At 33.7% G+C, this 27,917-nt stretch overlaps 1 protein-coding gene across 4 annotated transcripts; it reads right to left on the bottom strand.

The window, feature by feature from the left end:
- Nucleotides 1-375: 375 nt before the first annotated feature.
- On the bottom strand, nt 376-27,917 carry LOC128230223 (protein mono-ADP-ribosyltransferase PARP14-like). Of its 4 annotated transcripts, none has more exons than XM_052942314.1 (25): nt 27,619-27,917; nt 24,322-24,654; nt 22,659-22,814; nt 21,481-21,813; nt 21,009-21,266; nt 20,568-20,804; nt 20,201-20,354; nt 18,127-18,397; nt 17,335-17,664; nt 16,980-17,070; nt 15,692-16,280; nt 15,026-15,375; nt 13,664-14,092; nt 12,639-12,721; nt 12,190-12,429; nt 11,853-12,074; nt 11,220-11,322; nt 10,825-11,010; nt 10,479-10,664; nt 9,597-9,797; nt 9,331-9,500; nt 8,489-8,639; nt 8,197-8,330; nt 3,696-3,867; nt 376-3,163 (listed from the first exon to the last, which is right to left on the bottom strand). In XM_052942314.1, exons 1-25 carry the CDS (start codon nt 27,725-27,727, stop codon nt 2,952-2,954), a joined length of 5,700 nt encoding a protein of 1,899 aa, XP_052798274.1. In that variant the 5' UTR covers nt 27,728-27,917; the 3' UTR covers nt 376-2,951. The 4 variants fall into 4 exon arrangements, with proteins under 4 accessions (XP_052798274.1, XP_052798275.1, XP_052798276.1 ...); XM_052942315.1 differs by having other exon boundaries at nt 8,197-8,318; XM_052942316.1 differs by having other exon boundaries at nt 9,355-9,500.

Raw genomic sequence — 27,917 nt, 5'->3', positions numbered from 1 at the left:
ACTGGCTCAAAAAAATTCTTCAACAGGACAAATACCACGTATAGATTGCGAACGGTAAGGTGAGATTCGCGATACGCATGAGCAATCTTTCAAAACGAGTTTTCACAAATACGCATACTCCTACGTATAATGATCTGATAGCTTATATTAAAGTTGCTGCAGTTAAAAAGCTCGTAGTTGGATCTCGGGTGCAGGCTTGCGGTCCGCCTCGCGGCTGTCACATGTTAAAGAAAACTGGCGTGTGCGGAAATAGGACTAGTGTTGTGACATTTTGGACATTTGTTGTGTAAGCCGTAAGACAATGTTAAGCTCTACCATGTTCCCATTAATACGTACAAGTCGATATAGGTTCAAAAGGATAAGTATGATTTATTTATGAATTTTGTTTATTTCAAATATGCATAAGTATATTGAAGTAATTGTATAAACATTCAAACAACTGTTATGATTTCAGAACATCATTTTTCACCGTAATTGTACAAGCCTTCTAGCTCAAGCGTACACTGTTTGCTAAGGTAATTTATTAACACCCTTAGCAATTGTATACCATAAAGGAGATGACTGAAAACATTCAATATACATACTTTTATCACTACCATAAACATTAACATGTACGTGATCTCCTATGTAAAGATCTCCCTTGACGAGCAGTTAAGACCACTGCCACCTCTTACGGAAATAGCTAAGAATCATGATTTGAAGCTGCACCCTCACAGATTTACTGTTTTGACAACTTTTTTTGTTGTCTTGGAATCATAATTTTTTGCGTAAATATATGCTAACCAGTGATGAAAGACTGCTGACAAAAGATCAGATCGCAGATTTTCATATTTCCATTCCAAATTTAATGTTTTATGGCTTAAACCGTTACTAACGCTTAAAGAAAAATGCATATAACATCATTTTTGAGACGGAAATATGATAAGGTGCAATCTGATCGTTTGTCAGCAGTCTTTTATCACTGGTTTGCAGATATTTACGCAAAAATTTGCACGTTCCAAGACAACAAATAAAAAAGTTTTATTTTGTTGTTTTGTTTCAATTTACACATATTTATGAAATATTTTATCAACATTTTATTCAAAGGCGTTGTTTTTAAAGTTGAAAAGCATTTTCTTTGTTTCCAAGGACAGAACCAATACCTTTGAATGATGTCACGTCATGGTTTTTATGATGAGCTGGTGGCAGGGATTACTATACGGCAAAGGGAGGTAACCGCTGTATACAGTTTTGCATGCACGATAAACAAATATGCCAGTATACTAGTGAAGAAAAAGGGGATTATTTTCAAAACCCTTGTGTTTATAACACAAGTTATCCAAGGTAATTTGACTTTTTTTAAGTCAAGCTTACATATTGCCTTCATAAAATTAACGTTGTATGACAATACTAACGTGGCAAATGTGTAAAATTGGCATAAATGAAAAATATTCATTAAAAAAATAATTTTGGTAAAACTTATGTTCCGTTTCGTATCCAAATTACAGTTTGTCTTCAACTCATTAATAATGCATGACAATGCTACGTGGCAAACGTGAAAACTGGTTAGAAATTTACATTTGTTTGTATAGTTATCTTACTAACATGTGAAAAATTGATGCAATATACATGAGAATAATACGGCAATTACTTCTTTGCATAGCTATCAAACTTACATTTGGCCTTTACACATGAACAATTTATGACAATACTATGTGTGCAAAATGTTTATAATTGAATAACTATACATAAATGAAATGCTTTCTGCATAAAACGGTTTGCATAGAGCTGATTTAGACAGCTCATCAAGCTTGAAGATTTTTAATAATTGCGACAAAATTCACGCAATAAATGACTCGATTACCAAACTATACATTTTTGGAATATAATATGTCTTCATTTCATAGGACATACTTTACGGACAACACTGAAAGACATTACTGACAAGTCATCTATTTGGATTCCAGACAATGTGTTCAAATTGCTCATATATTCATAATAAAAACATCCATTAGAGTGTTTAAATAGATACAGTAAGCAGAAACAGACAAAAAATACCGAAACATAAAAAGGGAAAAGTGTACAAATGGGAACTCTATATCATGGTTGAATTCTTCAAATTCAAGTTCTATTTGAAGCTACTCGAGCATGTTTTAAAAGTTGCAAAAGGAGTTTTAAGAACAATTTATCAAGTAACAGAATTATTATTGAAATATGAACTTGGGTGAATGGATTCCTTTCTTTTAATGTTGATGAAAAGTCTTACACGCAAGCCATGACATAAGAAAAGGCTTCCCGTGTAAGATATCAAGAGAGTACCAAAATCTATATTTCAAATATTTACTTTTTGTTAATGAGATAAAAAAAAAATGCGATCCTACATTGAACCAAAAACTTGTTTATTATGTACCTAAAAGGGATATAATATATATATTTTTAAAATGCGTGCTGAAGTGTTTGCAAACGTAACGTCATTTCGGAAATGATGTCGCTTAAATTGTGTTTCAGTCATGTACGCGCTTGATGTTTGATTTGGATGTGAGAGTGGGCTGAAATTTCAAATAAATAAATACATGTACAAAAACTCAGTTTGTATTAAAAGTAAACTGAAGAAATGGTACATATTAAATAATTAGCTGTATGCTAATTGCTTTTCTGTGTTTAAAACAGATTATAGCCTTTAAAAATGACAAAGCGACCTTAAAGAGTGGTTTTTAAGGACTAAAATGGACACATCTTCAAAACGACAATTTAACACTTTGATTAGTTGTCACCAGGTTATATTTTGGTTAGGTGCAATTTTAAATGATTTGATTGGTTTATAGAAATAATTGGAAAACTATTGACAAATCAGTAACATTTTTGCAATCTTTGACTAAAAAAAATATTTTAACATGACATAACATTTACATCATATTTGCAAATAAATACTTAAAGGGTGCGATAAGACCACTGCCCAGAATTTCTTTCGTTTAAAACTGTTGCTTAAACCAAACGATAAATTTTGGATATGCCTGGTTCGACTCCGTTATTTGAACTACATCTAAGTCAATTGAGGATCGATCGCTGACGAGCACATCTACAAGCATCAAAACCTTCACTCCTGTGAGATCCTGGCTGCAGAAATCATCATACGCAGTGCGGGCGTGTTTGGTAAAATGTACTCCCGTTCCGTATGAAGAGCCTTAAGCAGAACATAAGAATTCAATAAGGTTAAATTGAATAACTAAAAACCTAATGAGGTTACAATGAATAACGTAATACCTAATGAGGTTACAATGAATAACTGAAAACCTAATGGGGTTAAAAATGAATTACTAAAAACATAATGGTGTTGCAATCAATGACGTTATTTCTATTGAGGTTATAATCAAAAAAAGGAAAACCTAATGAGGGAACAATGAATGACGGAAAACCTAATGAGGGAAAAATGAATGACGGAAAACCTAATGAAGTTACAATGAATAACTGAAAACATAATGAGGTTACTTTATATAACTGAAAAGCTAACTTTTGATAACTTAACTGATTACATTTAATAACTTATGAGGTCATGTTTAATAAATTATGAGGTTAAATCGAAAAACTACAGTGGTAACCCAAAATCACTAATGAGGATACATTGAATAATTACCTGAAACATAAATATCTGAAAAAGAAATGTGATGACAAGATGCATCACACAATGAGATATAATTAAATAGTATATATCTTACTTGTTCCACAAAGCCTGCCGAATCCATGATTTGAAATATACGAGGCATCTTCAGCACTTTTTCCACCATACCATAAAGAGCTCGTTCGACTTCTGCAACTTTTTTTTGGCGTCATTTCACGTTTTCGTTCTTCAAACTGTATGTACAGCAAAGGATTCTGGACGCGCTCAATCTGAAAATAGCCAAAAATGAAAGTAGCATTTTCTTTGTAACGCATCAAGTAGAGAAAACAGGTGCCAACACCTTTCAGTTTATCTCGTCGGTTAAGGAGGATAACTTGACAACTATTCAATATTTATGCAAAAAGCTACAGAAACAAGCTAGGTAGCAAAAAGTTTAAACATAAACCCGGTTTAGTGGCACTGGGCAAACGCCAAAGACATAGAACACAAAATCACAGACAAGAAACATAGAAGAACAGCACAAAACTCCACAAACAGCACAGTGCATACATACTATATATAAAAAAAATAGGTATGTTTATCAAGAATTGTTAGGTACCGCCTTGGAACGGTCAGTAAAATGTAAATTTACTGGGGGTTTAAACCAGTTTATATGCACAAACCTCACTCTTATCCCAACAATCCTTAATAAAGATAAAACGCAAAAGGTAATTCTTATCAAAGTATGTATTAACTTGAGGAAACTTATCAAAAATAAATAAAAAATAAACGTATAGGTAAACCCCAAGTACTTCTATGATTAGAGATCCCAACTCTATCTGCAGACGGAGGGAAACAATTCATAGCACCTAATGCAAAAACATTTCAAAGGTACGATGCAGTCATTGTTAGAAACTATAAATATCCCACACAGTCTGTCTTATAAAATAAAAGGTTTAAAACTGTATGATCATAAAGTTTCATAATAAAAAGCATCATTTTACTCAAACCAAAGCTATGTTGCTTGCTATACGTGGAAGCGTTTTGGACAAGTGAACATATGCTTAAGTTTAAAGTAAGTTCATGCAACGTTTAATGAGTTTTGACGACACTGACTCAATGAATAGGATAATACCTCGATTAGTGCATTTGAAAGAGCTTCAGCTTAGAAATGTAAACACACGTATTTTATATATAATAATCAATACTTCGAGTCAAGTTTTTATTTCGTTCGTTGACTTTTAAAACGTACCCTTTCAATACTACTACGACTGCTACTGATGCTGCTTTTGCTGCTGCTCCTTCACCACCACCACCAACAACAAATACTACTACTACTACTACTACTACTGCTACTGCTACTGCTACTGCTACTGCTACTACTACTACTACTACTACTACTATACTTACTACTACTACTACTACTACTACTACTACTACTACTACTACTACTACTACTACTACTACTACTACTACTACTACTACTACTACTACTACTACTACTACTACTACTACTACTACTACTTCTACTACTACTACTACTACAACAACAACAAATACTACTACTACTACTACTACTACTTCTACTACTACTACTACTACTACTACTACTACTACTACTACTACTACTACTACTACTACTACTACTACTACTACTACTTCTACTACTACTACTACTACTACTACTACTACTACTACTACTACTACAACTACTACTACTACTTCTACTACTACTACTACTACTACTACTACTACTACTACTATTACTACTTCTACTACTACTACTACTACTACTACTACTACTACTACTACTACTACTGCTACTACTACTACTACTACTACTACTACTACTACTACTACTATTACTACTACTACTACTACTACTACTACTACTACTACTACTACTACTACTACTACTACTACTACTACTACTACTACTACTACTACTACTACTGTGGTTTCAAACAATAATGCAAAAATATCCGAAAGGAATAAAAACCTTTTTTTATTTAATACTTCAAATTATCATTTGAAAAGACTAGAAATAATAATTGACTGTCAATAAAAGGTGGCATATTTAAGGAGTTGGTGGACAAGCAAGGGCAGAGTATTTTGTATATGGAAGTGATGGTATAATATTTAAACGAATAGTGAGAACCGAGAAATCCAAAATGGTGTCCAACATGGCCGCCATAAAATGACAATTCAGTGAATTCATGTTATGGTAAAATATGGCAATTTTCTTTAATTAGATAAGGATGAATACATTCATAAATATTTCTGAATATGGAAATAATGTATCCAAAATCTAAAATAAAGTGAGTAGTGAGTTATAACGTACCGAAACGACATTTGCCCCGAGTCTTAGTGGGATACATTTACCCCTGTGGGTATTTCATTTGATTCATTTGCCGCGAGGGTAATTTAAATGTTGAAGGGTTTTACAGTACATAATTGACAAATATTTAGAAATAGAAGTTTAACGTTTTAGTCTTTCGATGAGAATCATATTAATTTATCAAAACGTAATTCTAATCTCTCAAAAACGGCAATTCCACTCCTATTTCAACCGTCTATTTTCGAAGTTATCAACTTAGCTTTTAACCCATTCTTGCTTCTTATTTGTTTAGCCTAAGACAAGAGTGAGTAAATAAGTACAGTTTATCTGTTTTCTTACAGTATGGCATTTTTAGTTTAGAAAGACACGTACATCTTTATACGCTACTTTAAATTACTGCAGCTTAATATCGCAAAGTGAATATGAGATGTGTTAATTACAGATATTGATATAAACTTAAGTAATATTAGCTTTATGTCGTATAGGAGTTTTCTTAATACAACTATTTGGCATTTTTTGGAAGTATTTAAATTTCTCAATTACAATATAACGATTCAATAAAATAACCCAGGTGCATATTTGCCGCGTGGCATATAAACGTAAGAATATCTTAATGAATAGATGTAAACTATTTTATAATTTAAAAACAAAACCAAGCATTTCAACCTCGTTTGAATGTCAAAATACAAAGATGTCAATATCGATAGGTTTATTACTTATAGCGTCATTTAATTTGAAACAGTCATAACATTTGTAATATCCCTAAAAGGTTTTATATATAAAACGAACTCATTTAACCCTATGTTTGCTACCATCCACCCAATTCTGCCGTATAGTCACCACAGCGTAACTGTAATGTCTAAAAAAAACAATTTTGTCAATCCATACAGGAAGGCTCTTCTACATCCAACTCGTCCAATTCAGTTCCAAATAAAACAAATGCTGCTACACTCAAGTCCATCGTATGTCAAGCAAACACTAAAGCCGTTTTTATTTAGCATGCTTTACTACATTATGTTGCTACACAAATACAGAAACAAGCTCAGTAGCTAAAAGTTTAAACATAAACCCCGTATAATGGCACAGTTTCAACGCCAAAGACATAGAACACACACAAAAAAAAACACAAACAAGAAACATGGAACAACAGCACAACACTCCACAAACAACACAGTGCATATATACTTTAAATAAATAGGTATGTTTACCAAGGAGTGTTAGGTACCGCCTTGGAATGGTCAGTAAACTGTAAATTTACTGGGGGTTTAAACCCTTTCAGAATCTGACAATTCCGATTGCAGTCAAGCATTTTTAAAGACAAACATCCCTCAAAGGGTCAGTGCAGTCCTCTTTCAATGTGACTACAATTCAGCACAATCAGAGCAAACACAAACGCATTGGCACCTCTAATAAAGCCTTTTATGTGCAAACATTTACATCATTTAAGCCAACAAAATGCCCCGTTCAGAGCCAAACAAACCTACTCGCAGCTCTTTTAACAAAGCCTAGAACTCAATGTCACATTGTGGCCATATGGAATTGGTGGCCATAATATTCTGTGAGGGTACCATATCACTAGTTGTTAACTAAATCAAGTTAACGATTCCATTTAAAAGTTTGAAGTAATTTTGAAATTACAATTATACCATACCATATCATTAAATACTAGAAAAGTATACAGGAATTCCAAATGTCTTTGTACTATAACCCAGGCATTGAAACATATATCCCTCTGTATTTAAAAGTGTTAAAAATTAAGGGATAACAACGAATCAATTAGAAATTTATTGGGGCTATATTGAACGCAATAATGGATTTATTGGTCTTCCTTATGAATAAGCTGCACAACATCAAGTTCAACAACTTATAACAATACAATTATAGTTTCAACAATACTGCAAACGATTAAATGGTTGTTTATTTCATGTTTTTGTTATAAGTATTGACTTACTAAAACAACGTTTTTGAGGACTATTTATTGGAACAGTTCACCTTGAACATTTTAATAGTCAATTACTCACATTTACAAGGCATTTATTAAGTTACACTAAGTACCACAACTATGTTTTTTAACATAAGTATGGTAATTGATGATATGTTGAATTTTGGTTGCACCCAGAGAGATTCCTAAGCTTTTTGATAGCATATTCTTAGTTTTTGCAAGTGTACCAAGTTTTAAAATATTAACCAAATGTGCCCATTGCCCCGAAAAGAAAAATATATGACCCGGCTAGAAGAGGCTTGAAGATATTCAACGATATTCTGCTCTACATGTTCATACCTTGACATATGTACCAGAATGAAGCATCTGATCACAAAGACTCTGTACCATCTTGTATTCGGAGTCATCTTTTTGCAGCTCAACCAGTTTTGGAGATTCGGATACATTCATGTTCCAATGGTCTGGAAGTGCAACTTTCAAACAATATCGTTTAATACACTGTTTAAAATACAGGAGGAAGACGTTGAAGAAAACAACTATGTGTGTAAAACAACATGAACACTATATGTTTATGAAACTTTATAACAACAGTGTTGTTCGTTTAGTCGAACTATTATTATACATGAAATACCCTTTGAATTGTTTGCCAGATATCTTTCTATTTCTAGTTTGGTCTGTGCAACATCACTGTCAAGGCCAGTCACGGCAATGCATCCATCCTTCCTGTCTATACCAACTATAACCGTCCTTCTACGTTTTCCTATATCTGTAACTGCGTGTTCCTAAAACAAGACGACATATCTCATATAAGATGAACACTTGGATGATATTTTGTCAACTATCAGTAAACGTTTCAATTCATAGTTATGTATTACATTTTTATTTGATTTGTTTGATACGTGTAATATTTTCCGACGAAAGATAAAATCTTGAAAGGCATAAATCATGCTCACATTCTTACGCTACACTTTGCCATAAGGATAAAGTGTGAGATTGGGTATTCCATGTGCGCCTAAAGGGTAAAGTGTGAGATTGGGTATTCAATATACGCTTTAAGGGTAAAGTGTGAGATTGAGTATTCAATATACGCCTTAAGGGTAAAGTGTGAGATTGAGTATTCAATATACGCCTAAAGGGTAAAGTGTGAGATTGAGTATTCAATGTACACCTAAAGGATAAAGTGTGACATTGAGTATTCAATTTACACCTAAAGGGTAAAGTATGAGATTAAGTTTTAATATACTTCTAAGGGTAAAGTGTGACATTGAGTACCCGTGTACTGGTTTAGCTCCCTAAGTGAACTCCTGGTTACACTGGTTGTTCCAAAGCAATAACCCCATCACTTATTGAGTGTCTCTTGTTAATGTTCACTATTGAACCTTGTGACTGTTAATAAGGTCACAGCTGTATACATTTTGTCTACTGGACCTCTTTCTGTATGTGTCATTGTTTTACTGTATTAAAATTAATAACCTGTGATTCTGAAAGACGGCTTACAACCGACGATGGAAAAGCGATCTTCTCCTCCGTCTTCAAGGAATGAAGTTCCTGAATGACTCGTTGTGTTTCTTTCGCTGTCTCAGCAAATATGTGGAAGTTGACATCAGTTTCACGTTCAAAACTTTCTTCTGTCCCTCTCATGACTGAATAAAATGATTATTCACCGATTTATAGTTTCAATAAAATAAATCGATAGTTTGGATAGAAGTCGATTGAGCTTTTTTATATTTTAAACTTACAGAATTTAGAATTCCTCGACTCCCTCCGTTTGGCAAAGAGCCGCTTGTTGATGGTTGTTCTAAACACGTCTAACACTTCCTGATCAAAGATGACAATTCTAATGGCTCTGAGGACGCCCCTATATTTAGTGCTTTCAACATACTGCTTCACAGTTGTTGCCAACGCGTCGGCAATGTTCTTGGCAGATTGTCCACATTGACCTATACAATTGAAAGGAAACATTCATTTAACCATTTAGTATGATTTCACCTCATAAACGTTATATATACTGTTTATTTAGGAGTCGTATAAACACTAACTCAGTTCCTGGACGAGTTGAAAAACAGTGTATCATATGATGACGACTGTCAGGTTCATTTCATTTAATGCTTAATCTGGTAAAAAAAGCCAAACATCCTACCAAACATAAGCATTTTCGTCCACTGAATACAGAAATGCAGTGACCGGAAGAAATTTGAGATGATATCCATCCAGAATCAAAGCATTATCGGCCAATTAATGATTAATTGCTTTATTTTAAATCATGACGTCACACTTTGTTTGACAACGTCATGATGGTATTAAATGTCTATAAGATATTGATAGAGTGATGAACGTTTTTGAAATATATTTATAAGAGGATCATGAGAACCTATCAATGTTTTTGATAAAAAAAATCTACTAAAATTAGGAATAAACACAAAACGAAATATAACCATGCAAATAGCAGAAACGTTGCCAATTAAGACATCATTCCGTCCGTAAAATTGTTTACAAATACGCGGAGCGATATATTTTCTGACAGTCCAGCAGCCACACTTTAACTGTGTTTTTTTATGAGCCACATGGATCAAAGCCTTATGGACACCTTACGAGAGACACATCAAACAGTCGTCACTTGCCTGTTCCAATTGCAGGAAACGATACAGTTGGCAGATTCTCCGCTTCCGCCGTCCGGAGACAACGTTTCACGCATTTTCTCCACTGGTCAATGTTTTTTCCGGCGACCAAGTGCAGGATTTTCTTGCATAATAGTCTCCCTGGGCCTGTTGTAACTATTTTATTTTCCTGGGCTTGTTTTTTCTTCTCTGTTTTTTTTTTTCAGAAAAATAAGAGTATTTAGTTAAAACGTTTGGGCTATTTCAATCCTGTCTGACAAGCAAATTCGTCGTATGGAATAATAACAAAATTAAATGAATACGTGTGTATGGCTGACTATGATATTTACTTAGAAACTCAATAAAATACCGTCAGTGTTGCATTCAAGCTGAATGACCTTTCCTGCGGTAAATAGAAGCATAGATGACACACGACCAAGCTTTAAATCCAAGGCGACATTTGTTGAATTAACAATTGCGTGTGCGCTCTCCATGGTTATGTTTCCAAGGGCCAACTTAATAGACACAGGACCTACTTGAATCTGGGGACTTTCTCCTGAAATAGAAATTTATTATTAGCACTGTGATTACGATTTTCGGTGATCATATCGGCATATTTTAAAGCTATTCATATCATACATAAATACAACAACCCAATTTCCTTTACAATGAAGTGATCTTATGGAACAAGTCTAAATTTTTCGTAGATTTAATACATTCTAATTTGCTTAAGCGATATCCTGTAATAGGTTTAACTTTACTTACTTTGAAGAAATAGGTCCTTGAATGACCGGCAACGATCAAAGTATTCTCTGACAAAGCTTCTCGTTTCAATACATTTGTTTTCAGATACAAACTCATTAAACACCTTTAAATGGAAACGAGTTAAGATGTTTGAAAATAAATGTACACTCAAATTTTTAAAGAAAAAAGACGAAATACTGACCTACGACCGTTAACTTATTTGGTTAACAATGGACCGATTGTTCGGAACTTTGATAAGGTTAAAAATATGATAAATAACATCGTTGATAACTTTTAAACGTGAAGTATTTGATGATGCGATCATATATTATAAACAATTACAACTGAAACAGTTGTATCAAGTCTTGTTAGAAATACAGCTGATCACAAGTGTATCAATTAAACATCTAGCAGCAACGATTTGAATGTTAACCAAGTTGTGAACTTTAAAAAAGTTCTAAGCAATGGATCCATCTTGTGTTTTATAATATTAAAGACCACAAATTGTGTAAGAAATAACACATTAGACAAAAGTACATAAACATTAACCAAGTTCGACTGTTATATGTTCACATTACAAAATATTAACACAATCTCGTATCATGTAAAACGTCCTCCCAATTTCAAGAGTGTAAATCTTTTAAAAAATGTTACCTTGAAAAGATCTGTACTATTTTGAGGAATAACAAATTTCACAAGATCAACTGTAGTTCTTGGAGCTTTCCTTGAAAATTCGGTAATTGCACGAAGCATAGTTGTCACTACAACGTCAGGTGGGTATCCTCTCTTGCCACATCCGAGCGCGGGGAATGCAACTGAACGATGACTACGCCGACTGGCCTCCTGTAGACACTCAGTCACAAAGTTGGATAAGACCTGATAAGAATGAAACGGTATTGCACACAACAATCAGTAAATGACGAAACGTATTTCAGTTTACTGTATATTTAAGTTAACTGTAACTGCAGGATATCATGAAGTACGTATTTACGATTTCTGCAAATCCATGGTTCGGACTCCAATTAGGGATCTGTCCATGGAAAAATTCCTTAACGCGGTCTTTCATTCGCCCAGTGTTAGAAATAGCTACTTCGCCATATCGAACACCAACAGGATAAGCGTGTTTGATATCGTCCAAAACCTCATCTCCAGCAACATCTAAAATAGCCCTCCCAAGAGCACCTACCCGAAGATTAATATCCTGGGTAGCTGCATTCACAAAAACGTCCGCCTGAAGAGCACAATAATTCAGACTAAATTATTTTTATTGATTACTGTATTGTTTATCTTTAATCATAATCACACTACCCAATATTATTTTTCTTAAAACATACCCAAACACTTTACCCCGCGCGATTGCATGGCAATATGACTAAACATTTTGACATTTTATGATAGAAAATAACGTTATAGGAATAAGAAAACTTTCCAATTACAAACCTGCAGTTCGGCTAGAGGCTCCATTGTGACATCACATTTTATAGACTTCCCACATTGACGGTTTGTTGGAATTTCACCTGAATCTAAATTTGGCTTAAACATGAGGCAGTGTTTAAAAACAATTATATCACACTAGTGCATGTCACGTAAATATACCCAGTGAATGACTAAAAGAACGGAGATAATAGTAACATTAGAGCAAAACAAAAGTCGACTAAGCATTCATGGGATCTTTTAAAAACCCGATAAACCATATCGTGCATATTCATATTGTCCATTGGAGCATTCGAAAACCCGTTTAACCTTATCTTGCATCTGTGTATTACTCATTTGAGCATTAAAACATCGAACTAACCATATCTTACATCTGTATATTACACATTGGAGCATTCAAATAAATGATTAACCATATTTATCATCTGTATATTACTCGTTTGAGCATTGAAATACAGGACTAACCATAGCTTTCATGTGTATATTACTCATTGGAGCTTTCGAAAAGCCGATTAACCATATCTTACATCTGAATATTACTAATTGTAGTATTCGAAAAACCGGTTACCCATATCTTACATTTGTATATTACCAATTGGAGCATGCGAAAAACCGGTTAACAATATTTAACATCTGTATAAAACTCAATCAAAACAATCTCAGGACCGTCAAATATTTGTATCAATGATAGGGGATGAACAGCATATCCAAGGTACTGTTAAAACAGGGATATTTGCCTTAAAAAACAAAATTAGAAAAAAAAGCAGAAAGTAAAACTAAACAAAAAACAAGCAACAAGGAGAAAGAACTCACTGAGGCATCTCATCTGCTGTACGGTCGACCAAACTCCCCTTTTTCCCAACATTAATAAAAAAAAAATAAAAAAATATATAGGTCTCATCGAGCCAACAACAATAAAAAGGCTTTTACGTATAAACAAAAATATACCCACAATTCCTTTACCTTTACAAAGCCAATTACATTAGTATTTACTAAATATTGAGTTCTTTCTGTTTTTAAAATAAACTTGCCATCGTTGTCCTTGCTATCTAACATTTTTTTAGCTAGCATTATGACATTCTTGAGCTTTGCTTCGTCCAAATCACAAATGTAAACTCTTTCTAAAACGGTGTTATTTTCCTCTTTTAGAAACGTAATAATATTCGTGAGAAGAATCTCTGCAACTGCATCACAAGCAAAGTTGAAATGACCACTTCCGACCAACGGAAACACTATAGACTTCCATCCAAGTGCTGAAGCCTTTGAAATACATTGGTCGACCAAACTCGCCAGAATTCCTTCAGCATCTTGTTCGAAATCATCATTGTACGGGGTGACAGCGTGCAGTAAACCTTTCACAGAAAGGTTTCCACTAGTTGTGACAAACACATCCCCTGATGACACACGGCCATTTTTGGCTTTAACTATGTCACAACATTCTTTTTGAATTTCAAAACCTCCTGGAATGAGAGCAATATTAAAAACTGTTTAAGAAAACATCGATATATAAACTCATTTTTCATTATATTAAGATACAAACCTGTGGTAATTTTGAGCAAAGAAGTGATGTGTAGAAAAATAATATACACTCTGCTAAGAATGTCGATAACACTTTGGAAACAGCCGTGACGAGCCCAGGACTCAAAAGTAGAGCCTGGACACAGGAGTGATTAAAAACCCAATTCACCGCCTGGACACAGGAATTATACATAGACAATTAATCGCGTGAACCTAGACCTTCTATGAGCTTCTATCTAGATGCATGTTAAAAGGGCATTATAACCTGTCATGTATAAGCTTAAAAATACTTGGTGTATTGTAACCCAAATCGAACTTGATCTGTTTCTTATAGTATTAAACCAGTGTACCAAAATATTTAAATTCATTGTACCTAACATGAGTTATCAAAAAAGTAAGTTTAAAACGGGTCACAACACTATTAAAAAATAGTTGTTTGTAACCAAAGTCGAGCTTGACTTCTATTTCATGGTGTTAAACATGTATACCAAAAATAATTTTAATCCTTAAACCCTTTCATAAGTAATTGTCCTGTCACCGTTCTTTTGACGAATTCTAAGGTGAAAAGGGCCCATAACTCAGTGCATGAGTTATCGTCCGGAAGTCTTAAAAACTAACAGACTAACCGACCGACAAGCTCAATGCTATTTACCCCCTCTCCCTTTTGCAGAGCTTGATTTACTACGATATTGTTTAAAGACGCAAAATACAAAACAAACAGACACGAAACGAGCCGTGTGATGATAACTTTATATAATATATACATGTAGTACATACATTCGGTTATTTGTTCATACTACCAGGGAAATGAAAAAAAAATGGGTCTAGTGACCTCGTGCTAGAGAATTTTTTTTTTAAAACGTTTGCATTTCTACCTTTAGCTCCTACTACTCGCCCGACACCACCGGAAAGCTCGAGGTTTGAATGTGATGGGACGACAGCAATGTCAACATCAAGGTCGGTAATATCACCCGCAACCAAGTACAAAGACTTGTTTAGACTCCCAATTGTGGTGACAAACTTCGTATCGATCAAACTGGCGCTAGCGTTCATTAGCCTGTCTCTTTTATTTGGCAATATCTTAAGCACGCATTTGTTTTCAAACCCTATCGTTGAAATCTTTGACTGAACGGTGGGTCCTTTGTTTCCCTTAAGGCATTCATGGAAACCATCCCATTTTAGTCCATGACTTCTTTCAATAATAATGTCAACCATCAGATGTAGCCTGCCAGACGTTAAATAAAAAGTAAAGTACAGCAAGTTTTATCTTTCAGAGATGTATAAATTACTGCTATAGAAATGTCCTTCTATAAAAAAACAATCCTTTGTCAAGGTATGTTTATTTGTATAAATTATCAAAGTTGAACAAAAGAATCCTATTTAACCTAGTTCAATAGTATGCGCTATTATAAAATGATCCTACTTGACACATACATTAATCAAATGTACCAATTCAATGGTTCATCCAATTACAACGGCTAATCGCGTTATAACAATCTTCCAAACACTCACACAAGCAAATTATTTTATATACATCTTACCTCCAACCTACTTCCCGACAATATTGTTTTTCTCCTTTAATGGAAAAGCCATTCTTCATCCCTTCTATAACTGTTATCTCAACACCTTTTTGTCGGTATTCGTCTTCAATTGCTTCAAGCTCGTTTGCTTTATACGTCAAAAGGTAGGCTAAACGACCACTGCCAACCTCGATGAATTCCGAAATTATTTCATGGTTGTCTATAAACAGGGATATCATCTCTTCCAACTCCTCAATCAAAGAATCAACGGTGACAAAACTAATCCATCCATTTTTGTTTTTGTAACTAATAAAAAGACCCATATGTTTCAGCTGCAAACTGGTAAACAAAATATCACCGTCATTTCCAAATAGCATAGCTCGATGTCGTGGAGTTAGTGATTTGAGTTCTTTTTCCTCGATTGAATCTCTAATGATTACGATGGCCTTCTTAAGAGATTCTTTATCAGTAGCCCAAACCTCAACGTTTTTGTCGATGTCTAGACCGTAGCAAGCTTTCGAATTTCCTCCTATTTTTTCATCGATTTTATCGGTGATGTAGGCCTTAGTTTCCGGAGTCTTTAGTAGGTCAAGAGTCTTATAAGTTATTCCTTAATACAGGAAAGCAAAGTGCGTGTAAACAAAGTTGTTTCATTATTGATGTTCAGATAGTATTCATTGGTATTTATTAAAGTTAAAAAACATTGAATATATATATATATACATGATAATACATACAAATAATATCTTAAATGAAATCGTACATTTAAAACTCAAGTGCGGAATATGTTTTCTCTTTGATACCAATAATTTAACACAAATGCTCAAATTCAATATACAGATTGTCATGAAATGGATTTCTCAATATATATATGATAATCAATACATGTATGGTGGACTAAAAAGTTATATTCAAGTATGGTATGTTAAAAATGTCCAAAGATATTGAAATACTCTTCTTTTTTCAGCACCTATATATGATCGAACTGCAAAGGGACAATATTTATGCAAAAAGCTTCAGAAACAAGCTCAGTAGCAAAAAGTTTACAAGTTTACTGGGGTATATAAATTACACATTTGGCCGTTTGTTCAGGATTATTCTCAAGTTAACGACGTTGTGAACGACATCGTTCTTAAAATTTAAGGGTGATCTTTTCGATGATATAGTAACAAGTTTAAATAAAAGAAGTAGAGCAGAACCAGTTGTCTCATAGTTTGTAAGTAGTACAGCATAAATAAAACTTCAGGATTAAGAAATAATTGAAGTTAACAACGATGACGTTAACAGCGTTGTTAACATTGATACTAACCATGTTTAGCGCTATTAAGCACTTCCCTCGAATAACTGTTTAAACTGCATTGTATTTCATCTAGTACTTCTTCGATCGAATCAATTCGACCCTGAAAGCAATCATTAGTTTACATATAACATTTTTATCATACTGTGTATGCTCTTTTTAAAATTTCGACTAGAATTCAATACGTCAAATTTGAAATATTCTTGTATGCTAGTTTTATTTTATATCCAAACCAGATAGAGCTCTCAATTGAACTTGTGATTTTGTTTTAGCATTGCTACAGTCATTTTGTTGATACTGTACACGAACTAATTGTTTTACCCTATGAAAATTGAACGAGTCCCTTTAACACATTAATTCATATTACCGAAAGTTCAAGGCCATCTGTGCCTAACGGTTTTATCACAACGGTAGACACTCGCTTTCCTATTTCATCGAGTGCTATTGAATTCCGAAGAAGAAACATTTCGTTGGAATTGAGTTGGATAACTTTTTGTACACCATGTGTCTTATGTGAAGCGACAAAATCCTTTTCGAGTTCATCCGCCTTCAGTGCAATGATGGCGTACAAGTCTTTTGTAAATTCCTTTCGTCCGACTATTCTCACGCTGAAAAACTGGCTATTTCTTAACGCAACTCGGTATCTCCAATTTGAGGCGTCAGTTGTGTCAATGTATTGAGTTAAGGTGCTCCAGACCTGGATGGTGAGTAAAACCGTTCATCATTTGAGTCAAAACATTATCACTACAGTGCAATGCTTAAACTCTTGAAGGAAGCATTGCGAGTTATTGGTAGGTAAAATGTATATTTTAACTTTGGCATAAACAATGTTGATTTCATACCAACCATAAAGTAGAGTCATTTTAATATGGATGTGTTTCATTGCCTTCATATAATGAGCTTGTTATAAAGCAATTTTACTAGACTACCTGTTTGCATGTTTAAGTCTTATAAAGAACAGATATGTGGATATCATGCAGTATTTAAATCGACAAGTTCATATATTCATAAATTCTTATTTATACCTATATAAAATTGTCGCATAAGGATTCGAATTCCTGCTGCGGACTATTGTTGATATTTTCAGAGCAGTGACAATTTGTAGAGTACAAAAAACCTTAAAAACTTTATCCAAACACGAAAAAGGATATATACGCACCTGGGCAGCGACCAAAATTTTTCTCGTCGTCTCAAATTGTTCGAAAAAGAGTTGAATGTTTCTTGAACAAATCTGCTGCCAGTTTTTAAGACTCACTTTAAGAGATTTAACAGGCAATTTGCTCGGATCAATTGTACAAATAACTTTCAGGTGTGTTTCACTTTCGTCGTTTCCATCAGAATACGATTCGCACGGCCAAACCACCGTCCCATTGATTGTTTCTATTTTACATTCCAAATCATTGCGATATTCTTCTGATTTTCGTACAAATCTGAAACATTTTAAACGCATTACAAGGGATGCAACTGTAGAAGCAGACCTCTTTGCTCTCCTTACTTGAATAGAAACTTTATATACAGTTACAGAAAAAGCGGCCAATGATTTTCTGTAGAGGCAATAAATAGTAAAATTTAACTTTTGGAACGTTGATTGTAGAAAATTGTATATACGAGGGTAATCCGTAAAGTTCGTGAACTGCCATGGTGAATATGGATATAAAGATGATTTTAAAGAGAAAGTCTACAAATAAGCATAATATAATATTTTATATATATTTCAATAATAAATTCCTATTATTGATATGTAGATATATTTCATTCGAGATACACGTTTTGGCGTTTTTACCCTTTACATTCGGGATACATTAAAAGGTGTAGTTTTTGAAGTACTGAACTTTCACTTTTTTACTTTAGTTTTCACTAGATAGTTTTCGGTTTATACGTTTGCCGATATAACTGGATGTTATGCACAGAGAGATGCACAGAAAAATTTAATGTAGATGTGATTTTAAAAATCAAAAACCGGTTTTACTCTCTTTGATAAATTAAACTGTTATGGTGACAAAATTTCTAGAACCTACTGGTTGAGGATAGAAACTGCTATCCCGATTAACATTGCGATGAATATCCAACGGCCTGATTTGCCCCGAAGTGGAATTATTTGATAAAAAATGTCATAACTTTTTATAAATTCAAAATATTTTCATAATTCTTTCAGCGTTTTAAAGATATAATAATTTAAAAACTTTTATACATAGAGGATGAGACATTTGAAAATAAATTATGTGTGTTTTCTTTTATTTTTCTTTCAAATAGTTTTTTTGATAACTTTGTTTTCATTGTCACCTGTTGAACTTTGGTTTAAAAAAATGCATAAAACAATTTTTGAACTTAAATATAAAAATCTGCGATCTAATTTTTGTCAGCAGTCTTATATAACTGGTTTCCATGGATGTTCGCAAATATTGGCTCGTTCCAAGATAAAATATAAAAAATGGTCATAACGTTCAATCTGTGAGAGTGCAGCTTTAACATAAACATGTGCAGATGTTTAGTTCCTTTCCAAATATGTAATCTTCATTTGGTCTTACACCAATAATAAAAAAAGTTTTTAGTCTATACAACATAATGGTCATATAAAGTCAGATGGCTTATCAGTTATAGGAAAATGCCAATATATTGAATGTTTTATATCTAACTGGGTCTCAGAATGAAAACCCGCAATATCTCTTTACAAAATATCGGCAACGTCCTTAAAATTCACATGACGTCAATTTAAACATTCATGACGTTTACGCAGAAATCAACGTCGTATCCGTAATATTGATATTGTTGTGCGTACCACTTAGTGTTACGGATGGCGACGTCAATCTTACGGAGCAACGCGCGGCTATTAAGTACATAAACAAAATTATGAAAATGGTTGAAGAATAATTGATTTTGATTATTCCAACTTTGAGAGTTGTTTTAAAGGACTCGTTCAAAGATTTTATGTTAGCAACATTGTTGTTTAAAATTGTTAACATTGAGTAATATTACGTACTGAACAATATCCAAGCCGAAACAGATTCAATTTTCAATAGCGCTTCTAACACTATAAGGCAAAACAATAGATGTTTTATGATTGTAACTATCTTTTTTTCACATTTCTCACAAAATAAAAAATGAAAGCTGACCCTAAAAAACGTGAATGAATGTCCATGTAACTGGTTCACATGATCACATCTAAAGATAATGCAACATTCCTCTTTCCTCTCGATAAAAAATAATATCGTAAGAAGACCAAAAATATAAACCTAATGATGTTTCCGTCCAAATCGTTGAAAATAAGAGGCTCTTGAGTAGTGATCTCATTAATGGATGTTGCTTGAAGAGTTGCAAAGAATGGCTCAACGGTTAGTTCTTTTGCATATATAATATGCGGAATTTGTGCTAAAACACGTTGAGCAACTGTAACAAAATGAAATGATCATCTTGAATAGTTATGTTAAAACTGCCTGATATGTTGATGTCGTTACAAACACTTCCAATCGCTTTTAAATTAAATACTTCGTATAATAAAGCTAATACAAAATGGTTAATTCAAGTTAAACTGTTAATGACCAAATACGCGCATGAAAACGATTCATAAACAACAAAATACCAACACCAAATCTTAATTACCTTCAGCAAATCGAAAGACAACAACATATGCATTCAGGGGAAGGAAAATATGGACTGTGTCTATTTCTCCGCCACTACTAAGGCCCATTCTTGAGAAGTATGATACGATGGCATCCTCTGACAGACCTGGATCTCCGTTTTGAACAATAATGCTTCTACATGTATCCACCTCATCAAATCTCAACAATTTCCCTCTGAATGGCCTTTTACTCAATCGTTTCCGAATGGTTCCGATATCTGTAATACAGTATTAGAATTTTAAATAACTGAGAATTACTAATGCATTGTATTACATGAGGAATATCAAACCTCATATTCATAATAATCTAAACTGCAGGGACAGGACAGTTTAGAGGCACAATTTTAAGACAAGTTATCCAGATCGAAAGACTAGAAAATCGTCTATAAAAGATAAAACCTGCTCAAACTTTTAAATAGTACCTGGTCTTGGTGAATCAAACTGAATAACTGCAGCTTCTTCTTTTGTACCGAACTGAATACTCTTTATTGTCTCTCTGGCAATGGCACAGTGGTCATGAAGATATTCAGCAATATCCGCTTTTGTTGTGCAAACATCGATACAATTGACCAGAAGACACTTTTTGTCTTTTTCTGGACACGGTTCTATCGTAATGAAATCTTTAGAAATGTAATATCGGGTTGTCCCTGATCGTGCTTTCGTGAGTATAGACTGAGAAGCTGCGAAAAAAAATCATATTGTACTGAGTCCACATTCACTCAAGTCGTGATTCTGATTTTGAGATTCAAAACTAAAAATAGCAATAATTGTAAATATCATGTCATATTATATCAAAAATAACTTTTACACACCATGCCATAAATAGTTATATTGAAGATACTTTAAAGCATTTTAAAATACGATTTCAAGGCTAAAGAAATTATTATATATTACCTTCGAGTGTTTGAAATTCAATGATGATAACGTATGTAAGGTCGCACCTATTCATGAATGTTATATCACCTGATTCAAGTGGAAATTCGTCTTCAAAGAATGATTTGACTATATCAAGATCAACACCTTCGTTAAGGCCTTTCACAACTACACGCCTTAATGCAATGATTGATGATTCTTCAAACAATCTACCAATGCGCGTTGGAGATGGACGAGGCGACCTTCGCCGAGATTCACGAAGGGTACCTTTTATAACCCGTACGGGGCTCGAAGATCTGCGACGATAACGGTCTTTCGGTGGTCTCGGTGGGAGTAATGGTGGACTCCAGGCTTCTAAAATAATGGAAAAGAAAATATAGGAACAAGCCCAGTAGCAAACATATAAACAAAGACCTTATTTATATACAAAAGTTTAAGGCCGAACAAAAACTGAACAAGAGGCACACAACTGTTCTGGCCACCGCATCGGAACGGTCAGCGAAACAATAGTTCACTGGGCGGTTTAACTAGTGTATGTGTACACAACCTTATACTTAACCCGACATGTACCAATATTGGAAAATGGAAAGTTTAGGATTAATCGGAGACCTTTTTAAATAGATTAGAAAATGAAATAAAACTAATTCTGTACACTTATTAAACAAATAAATTCAGCTATAGCAAAACTGCCTACTCGTTATAGTTACAATACAGTTATACAAAAACAGTTAAACATAAAACCTTGGCCACAACTTTATAGCTATGGCTAGTTTTATTATCCATTTCAACAAGGAACAGTATTTATGCGAAAAGCTACAGAAACAAGCTCAGTAGCAAAAAGGTTAAACATAATCCCGGTTTAAAGGCACTGGGTAAACGCCAAAGACATAGAACATAAAATCACTAACAAGAAACATGGAAGAACAGCACAAAACTCCACAAGCAGCACAGTGCATACATACTATATATAAAAAACTAAGTATGTTTATTAAGGATTGTAAGGCACCGCCTTGGAACGGTCATAAAAATGTAAATTTAGTGGGGGTTTAAACCAGGTTAAGTGCACAAACCTCACTCTTATTCCAACAATCCTAAATAAAGATAAAACGCAAAAGGTAAATCTGATCAAAGTATGCATTAACTTGAGGAAACTTAACAATAACGGGGGTTTTATCATTGATAATGGAATAGAAACTCACTTGATAAGGTAGTCGTTCCGCTTCCCTTCATCGCAGAAGATGCAGTGTGAATGTCACTGGTCAATAGTTCTGGACACGGTTCTATCGTAATGAATTCTTCAAAAACGTAATATCGGATTTTTCCTGATCGTGATTTCGTAAGTACGGACTGAGAAGCTGCGAAAAAAACAGTTATTTCATATTGTTCTGAGTCCACATTCACTCAAGTCGGGATTCTTGTTTTGAGACTCCATGCTCAAAATAGCAAATATTAATTACATGGAAAAAATGTTGTTTAAAGCGAAATAATTGTATAAATCGTGTCAAATGATATAAAAATAAATTTTACACCCTTTGTCAAAACAGTTATATTAAATATACTTTAAAACATGTTAAAATTCGATTTGAAGGCGTAAGAAAATTGATACCCGGTTCAAACTAGTAAAATTGTTTTTTTTTAAACTGCTTAAAATGTATATTTGTTAGGGGAAATATATTGATTCATTAATAAAATCGTCAATAATTTATAAACATTGTGTATGTAATCACATTATAATGTAATTGTATTGACATTGTTTTTATAATTACAATGTTGAGCAGGTGCGAGTAAATGCTTAAATCCTTTGGGTAATAAAACCCATGTGACATTCATTCATTTCTCCATGAAACATTCGTGTATGCAGATCAGCTTATTAATATTCATAATAGGACTTCTTTCTTTTTACAGCCTATGACGTCACGTAATAGTAGAAATTTATTTACATTAGATACAGCGTTTAATATGTATATTTTCGTTCTTAAACAATATTTGGTGGTTAAAATAAAACAACAACTAAACAAGTAACCTTATAAAAATATTGATATTTATGCAAAAAGCTACAGAAACAAGCTCAGTGGCAAAATGTTTAAACATAAACCCGGTTTAAAGGCACTGGGTAAACGCCAAAGACATATAACATAATATCACAAACAAAAAACATGGAAGAACAGCACAAAACTCCACAAGCAGTACAGTGCATACATACTATATATATATAAAAAATAGGTATGTTTATCAAGGATTGTTAGGTACCGCCTTGGAACGGTAAGTCAAATGTATATTTACTTGGGGTTTAAACCAGTTGATTTTGTTTTATGTTTTATTTTTAATGACAATTAATTGATTACGGAGGACTGGAAGCTGAAAGTTCTTCTGCAGCACTGATTAAACATGGCGATAGTCTCGACTCACAATTTGAAACCCTTATTGAAACAAATAAATACTGGTAAAGACAATGTCTTAGGCAAGGAATAATGGACGATACATATCAGAGTTTGAGCAAGTCGCCTTTACGTAAATATCTTACCAGAAAAGTTATGTTAATCCGTTTCGAAATGAGAAAAAATGAAGAAGTCGGCAGCCATTACTGGTCTTATTGTTACTAAATTTAGCAACACGTGTCTCCAACACGACGATGTATTCATACGCGTAGGAAGGCTACATGCTATTTGGAATTATCGAGTGATGTATTGCGGTTCTTGGAAAATAGCAAAATAAAAATTATCTTTATATTTTATTTGTAGTTGTAATTGAAGTGTCGGAAAAGTTAAACCTAATTTATGTGTTTAGGCAACTGAGGTTTATTTTTTCCGTCACTTCATACATCAATGAAACGCAGAAAAGTAATTTTCAATTCTTAATTACCTTCGAGTGTTTGAAATTCGATGATGATAGCGTGTGTAAGGTCGCACCTCTTCATGAATGTTATATCACCTGATTCAAGTGGAAATTCGTCTTCAAAGAATGATTTGAATATATCAAAATCAACACCTTCGTTAAGGCCTTTCACAACTACACGCCTTAATGTAATTATTGATGATTCTTCAAACAATCTACCAATGCGCGTTGGAGATGGACGAGGCGACCTTCGCCGAGGTTCACGAAGGGTATCATTTATAACCCGTACGGGGCTCGAAGATCTGCGACGATAACGGTCTTTCGGTGGTCTCGGTGGAAGTAATGGTGGACTCCAGGCTTCTGAAATAATGGAAAAGAAAATACAGGGAAAAGCCCGGTAGCAAACATATAAACAAAGACCTTATTTATATACAAAAGTTTAAGGCCGAACAAAAACTGAACAAGAGGCACACAACTGTTCTGGCCACCGCATCGGAACGGTCAGCGAAACAACAGTTCACTGGGTGTTTTAACTAGTGTATGTGTACACAACCTTAAACTTGACCCAACATTTATCAATAATTGTAAAATTGAAAATTTGGGATTAATCGGAGAACTTTTTCAATATATTAGAAAATGAAATAAAACTAATTCTGTACACTTATTAACTAAACAAATTCAGCTGGAGCAACACTGCCTACTCGTTATAGTTACAATACAGTTATACAAAAACAGTTAAACATAAAACCTTGGCCACAACTTTATAGCTATGGCTAGTTTTTGTATCTATTTCACCAGAGACCAGTATAACTGACAACTGCTATACTTTTCCCAGATTTGAGGATATGCACGCTATGAACACAGAAAGGGAAAACTCTCTGTCGGACAACATAAACACTAAGATTTTAACGAATTTGCTTTCATTTAAATAGTGACGTCACACCCAATTAGTGGACGCCATACTTTGTAATATGTTCATGCCGTCATTTCCTGTTTTTTAAGATGATTTTTTTTGTATAACAAATAAAGTGTGGCAAATCATAAGGAGTGTTAAAATTAAGATACAAAAAGCTGGAACACATCAGCAAACGTTGATATTTTCTGAAATATCGCCTTTAAAGACGTCAATCTTCATTAGCGTTGATAACGCGATTAACAGCAATGTTGTTTTGTTATTGGTTGATTTGCATTATCACGTGATGTTGTAATTCTTTTGTTAAAAAGTAACAAAATTAATTAAGTCCTTGACTGGTATTCACTTTTGATCTTAATTAAATCTAAGAAAGAAAGCTAATCGGATTATTTGTTAATAATAACTGACCAATTGTGTGAATGAAGTCAATGATGTATTACCACGAGTTTTACTTAAGTAGTATTGAATACCACCCCTTGTGGCGTTGAAGTTAAGACGTCGGTTTTCTTATTTATTTATAGACATACCGGCGCGGGTTCGCACCAAACTAAAACCAAAATTTATGGGGGGGGGGGGGGGGTTCTATTAATATAGTTGTTTCTGCAATTTAAATATTATAGAGTAAAATAATAATAAAATAGTGTTTTCAGATGCATAACCGGGAACACTATTTTTTGGTCCAAAAACATGAGTCCCTTTAAATACAGAAAGTGATGACTTTTGTACATGAAATCAAATGGAGACATCCCGTTTTTCTCTATGGTAAAAATGAAAAGTTAATGCTCTATTCAAATACTAAGTAAGTAATATTAAACCGGAAACAATGTATAGCATGTGGTAAATAATAAACGATACCGGTTTCGCTTCATGCACATCAGGGCAAAAAACAAACACATGCTATATCAAATATACGACACCATATAGGTTTACCGTATTTATTTGCGAACGGATATCGCTTTATACTCTTTATGACAAATACCAAGAAAACAAAACCGGTTTGCAAATAGATAAGAGGAAAAGTATCGGTTTTAGTGTTAGATCGTAATATACTTCACCGAGTGAGCATTAAAAGATAAATTCACGATTTGCTACGCCACGTTTGGTGTTCACGAAGTGAAATATATTTTCATCTTATACTGAAACATACCTTTTATCTTTTATTTTATGCAATAAATTCGAGTTAAAAGAAATTTATTTACACCTTTTTAGAAAAAACGCGCCATTTTCAATGCGCATGGAAATGACGTTGTTAAAATTGTTTCCCAGGCTTATGTGCGCTGATGTTTAAGTTGGATTGTTGAACGGAATAAAACTTCCAAAAAGTAAAACATATCAAATTGTCATTTCAGTGATATATCATTTTTAATTAACTGTTAATATTTTATTAACGTCTGGAAAGATATAATTTATTTTTATATAGTTATCATCAATGTCCAATACTTCCGAAGTAAATGGCAAAATACATTATACTGATTTCCTTATAAACTTTAAAACTTCGAGTTCATTCTAGCTTTTCTTTTAAAATCAGTTTTATTTCAAATATAAACTTTTAACTATTAACCAACCTGGTGGAATGCACCTTTCAAAACTACGACTTTGTTGAGTTAAACAATTTTATTCAATTCAATAAATGGTTTAATTGCCTCTTAAGTTGTAAATAGGAAAGGATAGCAAATACAAGTAAAGAGGGCACTTAGGCGACTATAATAAAATTCCTTGATTTTCATCCCCGCCCGCCCATTTTTTTCCGCCATCCCTTAAACTGTATTGACTCAAATAAAAATGTTGAACTAGGGTCTTTTTGCGTATCGGCCCGGTACTGTCCGGGAACGGCGTTTACTCATATTTCGGTATCGATGTATAACATTAACAGATAAAAAGGAGAATTGTTACGAACATGTTCGTGGCTTGTCTAGAAACACATGTTTATGTTCCCTTATAGAATAAGAAAAAGCATGAACACATATTCAACGATGAAACAGTTATCTAAAAAGTTGAAAAATAAAATGTCAATCAACTGCTTGAGAACTCACCGAATGGGCAAGGCCCGAGTGCGAGTATAAATAAGCACACGCACACGCACACGCACACACACACACACACACACACACACACACACACAATATATATTGGTAATGCTATTAAAACTAAATTCTGTTGTGTTTGACTAAATGGGAGTTGTCTGCATACTTGGACTCTTCATTGAATCGCTGTCGGTATTAGAAGCATAGGCGTTAGATACTGAAGTATAAACCTAGATAGTTATACAAACGAGAACTTAGTGGTACAGACAAACACTTATTGTAATATTAAGGTTTGTCAAAAAGCATTTCAAAATTTTCAACACATCGCTAAATGAACTTATTCTTTCTTACTCTGTTAACTTATGTAAAGTCCTGTTTCTTGCTCACCTTCATTTTCTTCCATCTTGGTAACCACTTTAGGTGGATTTTCATCTTCAACAGCTGCCAGTTTCCGACGTGCGAAATCCATATCCATGTAATCGCCATCGTCGGTCATCCCGTCGACGGTTTTTAAATTGTTTCTTTTTTCGTTAAGTAAACGTAGCAGTCCTTGTTTAATAAATTTACACTCTTAAAATATGTCCATATTTAAACCAAATCAAAAAACATAAAAAACATTCTAGATTATTCAAAAGGGAAGTAAAATTTCATGATGAATTATAGATACTTATATTAACATATATATA

Source organism: Mya arenaria, chromosome 4, assembly GCF_026914265.1.
Source record: "Mya arenaria isolate MELC-2E11 chromosome 4, ASM2691426v1".
NCBI classification, from domain to species: domain Eukaryota; kingdom Metazoa; phylum Mollusca; class Bivalvia; order Myida; family Myidae; genus Mya; species Mya arenaria.
The sequence above is the reverse complement of the archived record's forward strand: the minus strand, read 5'-3'. Positions and strand labels throughout refer to the sequence as shown.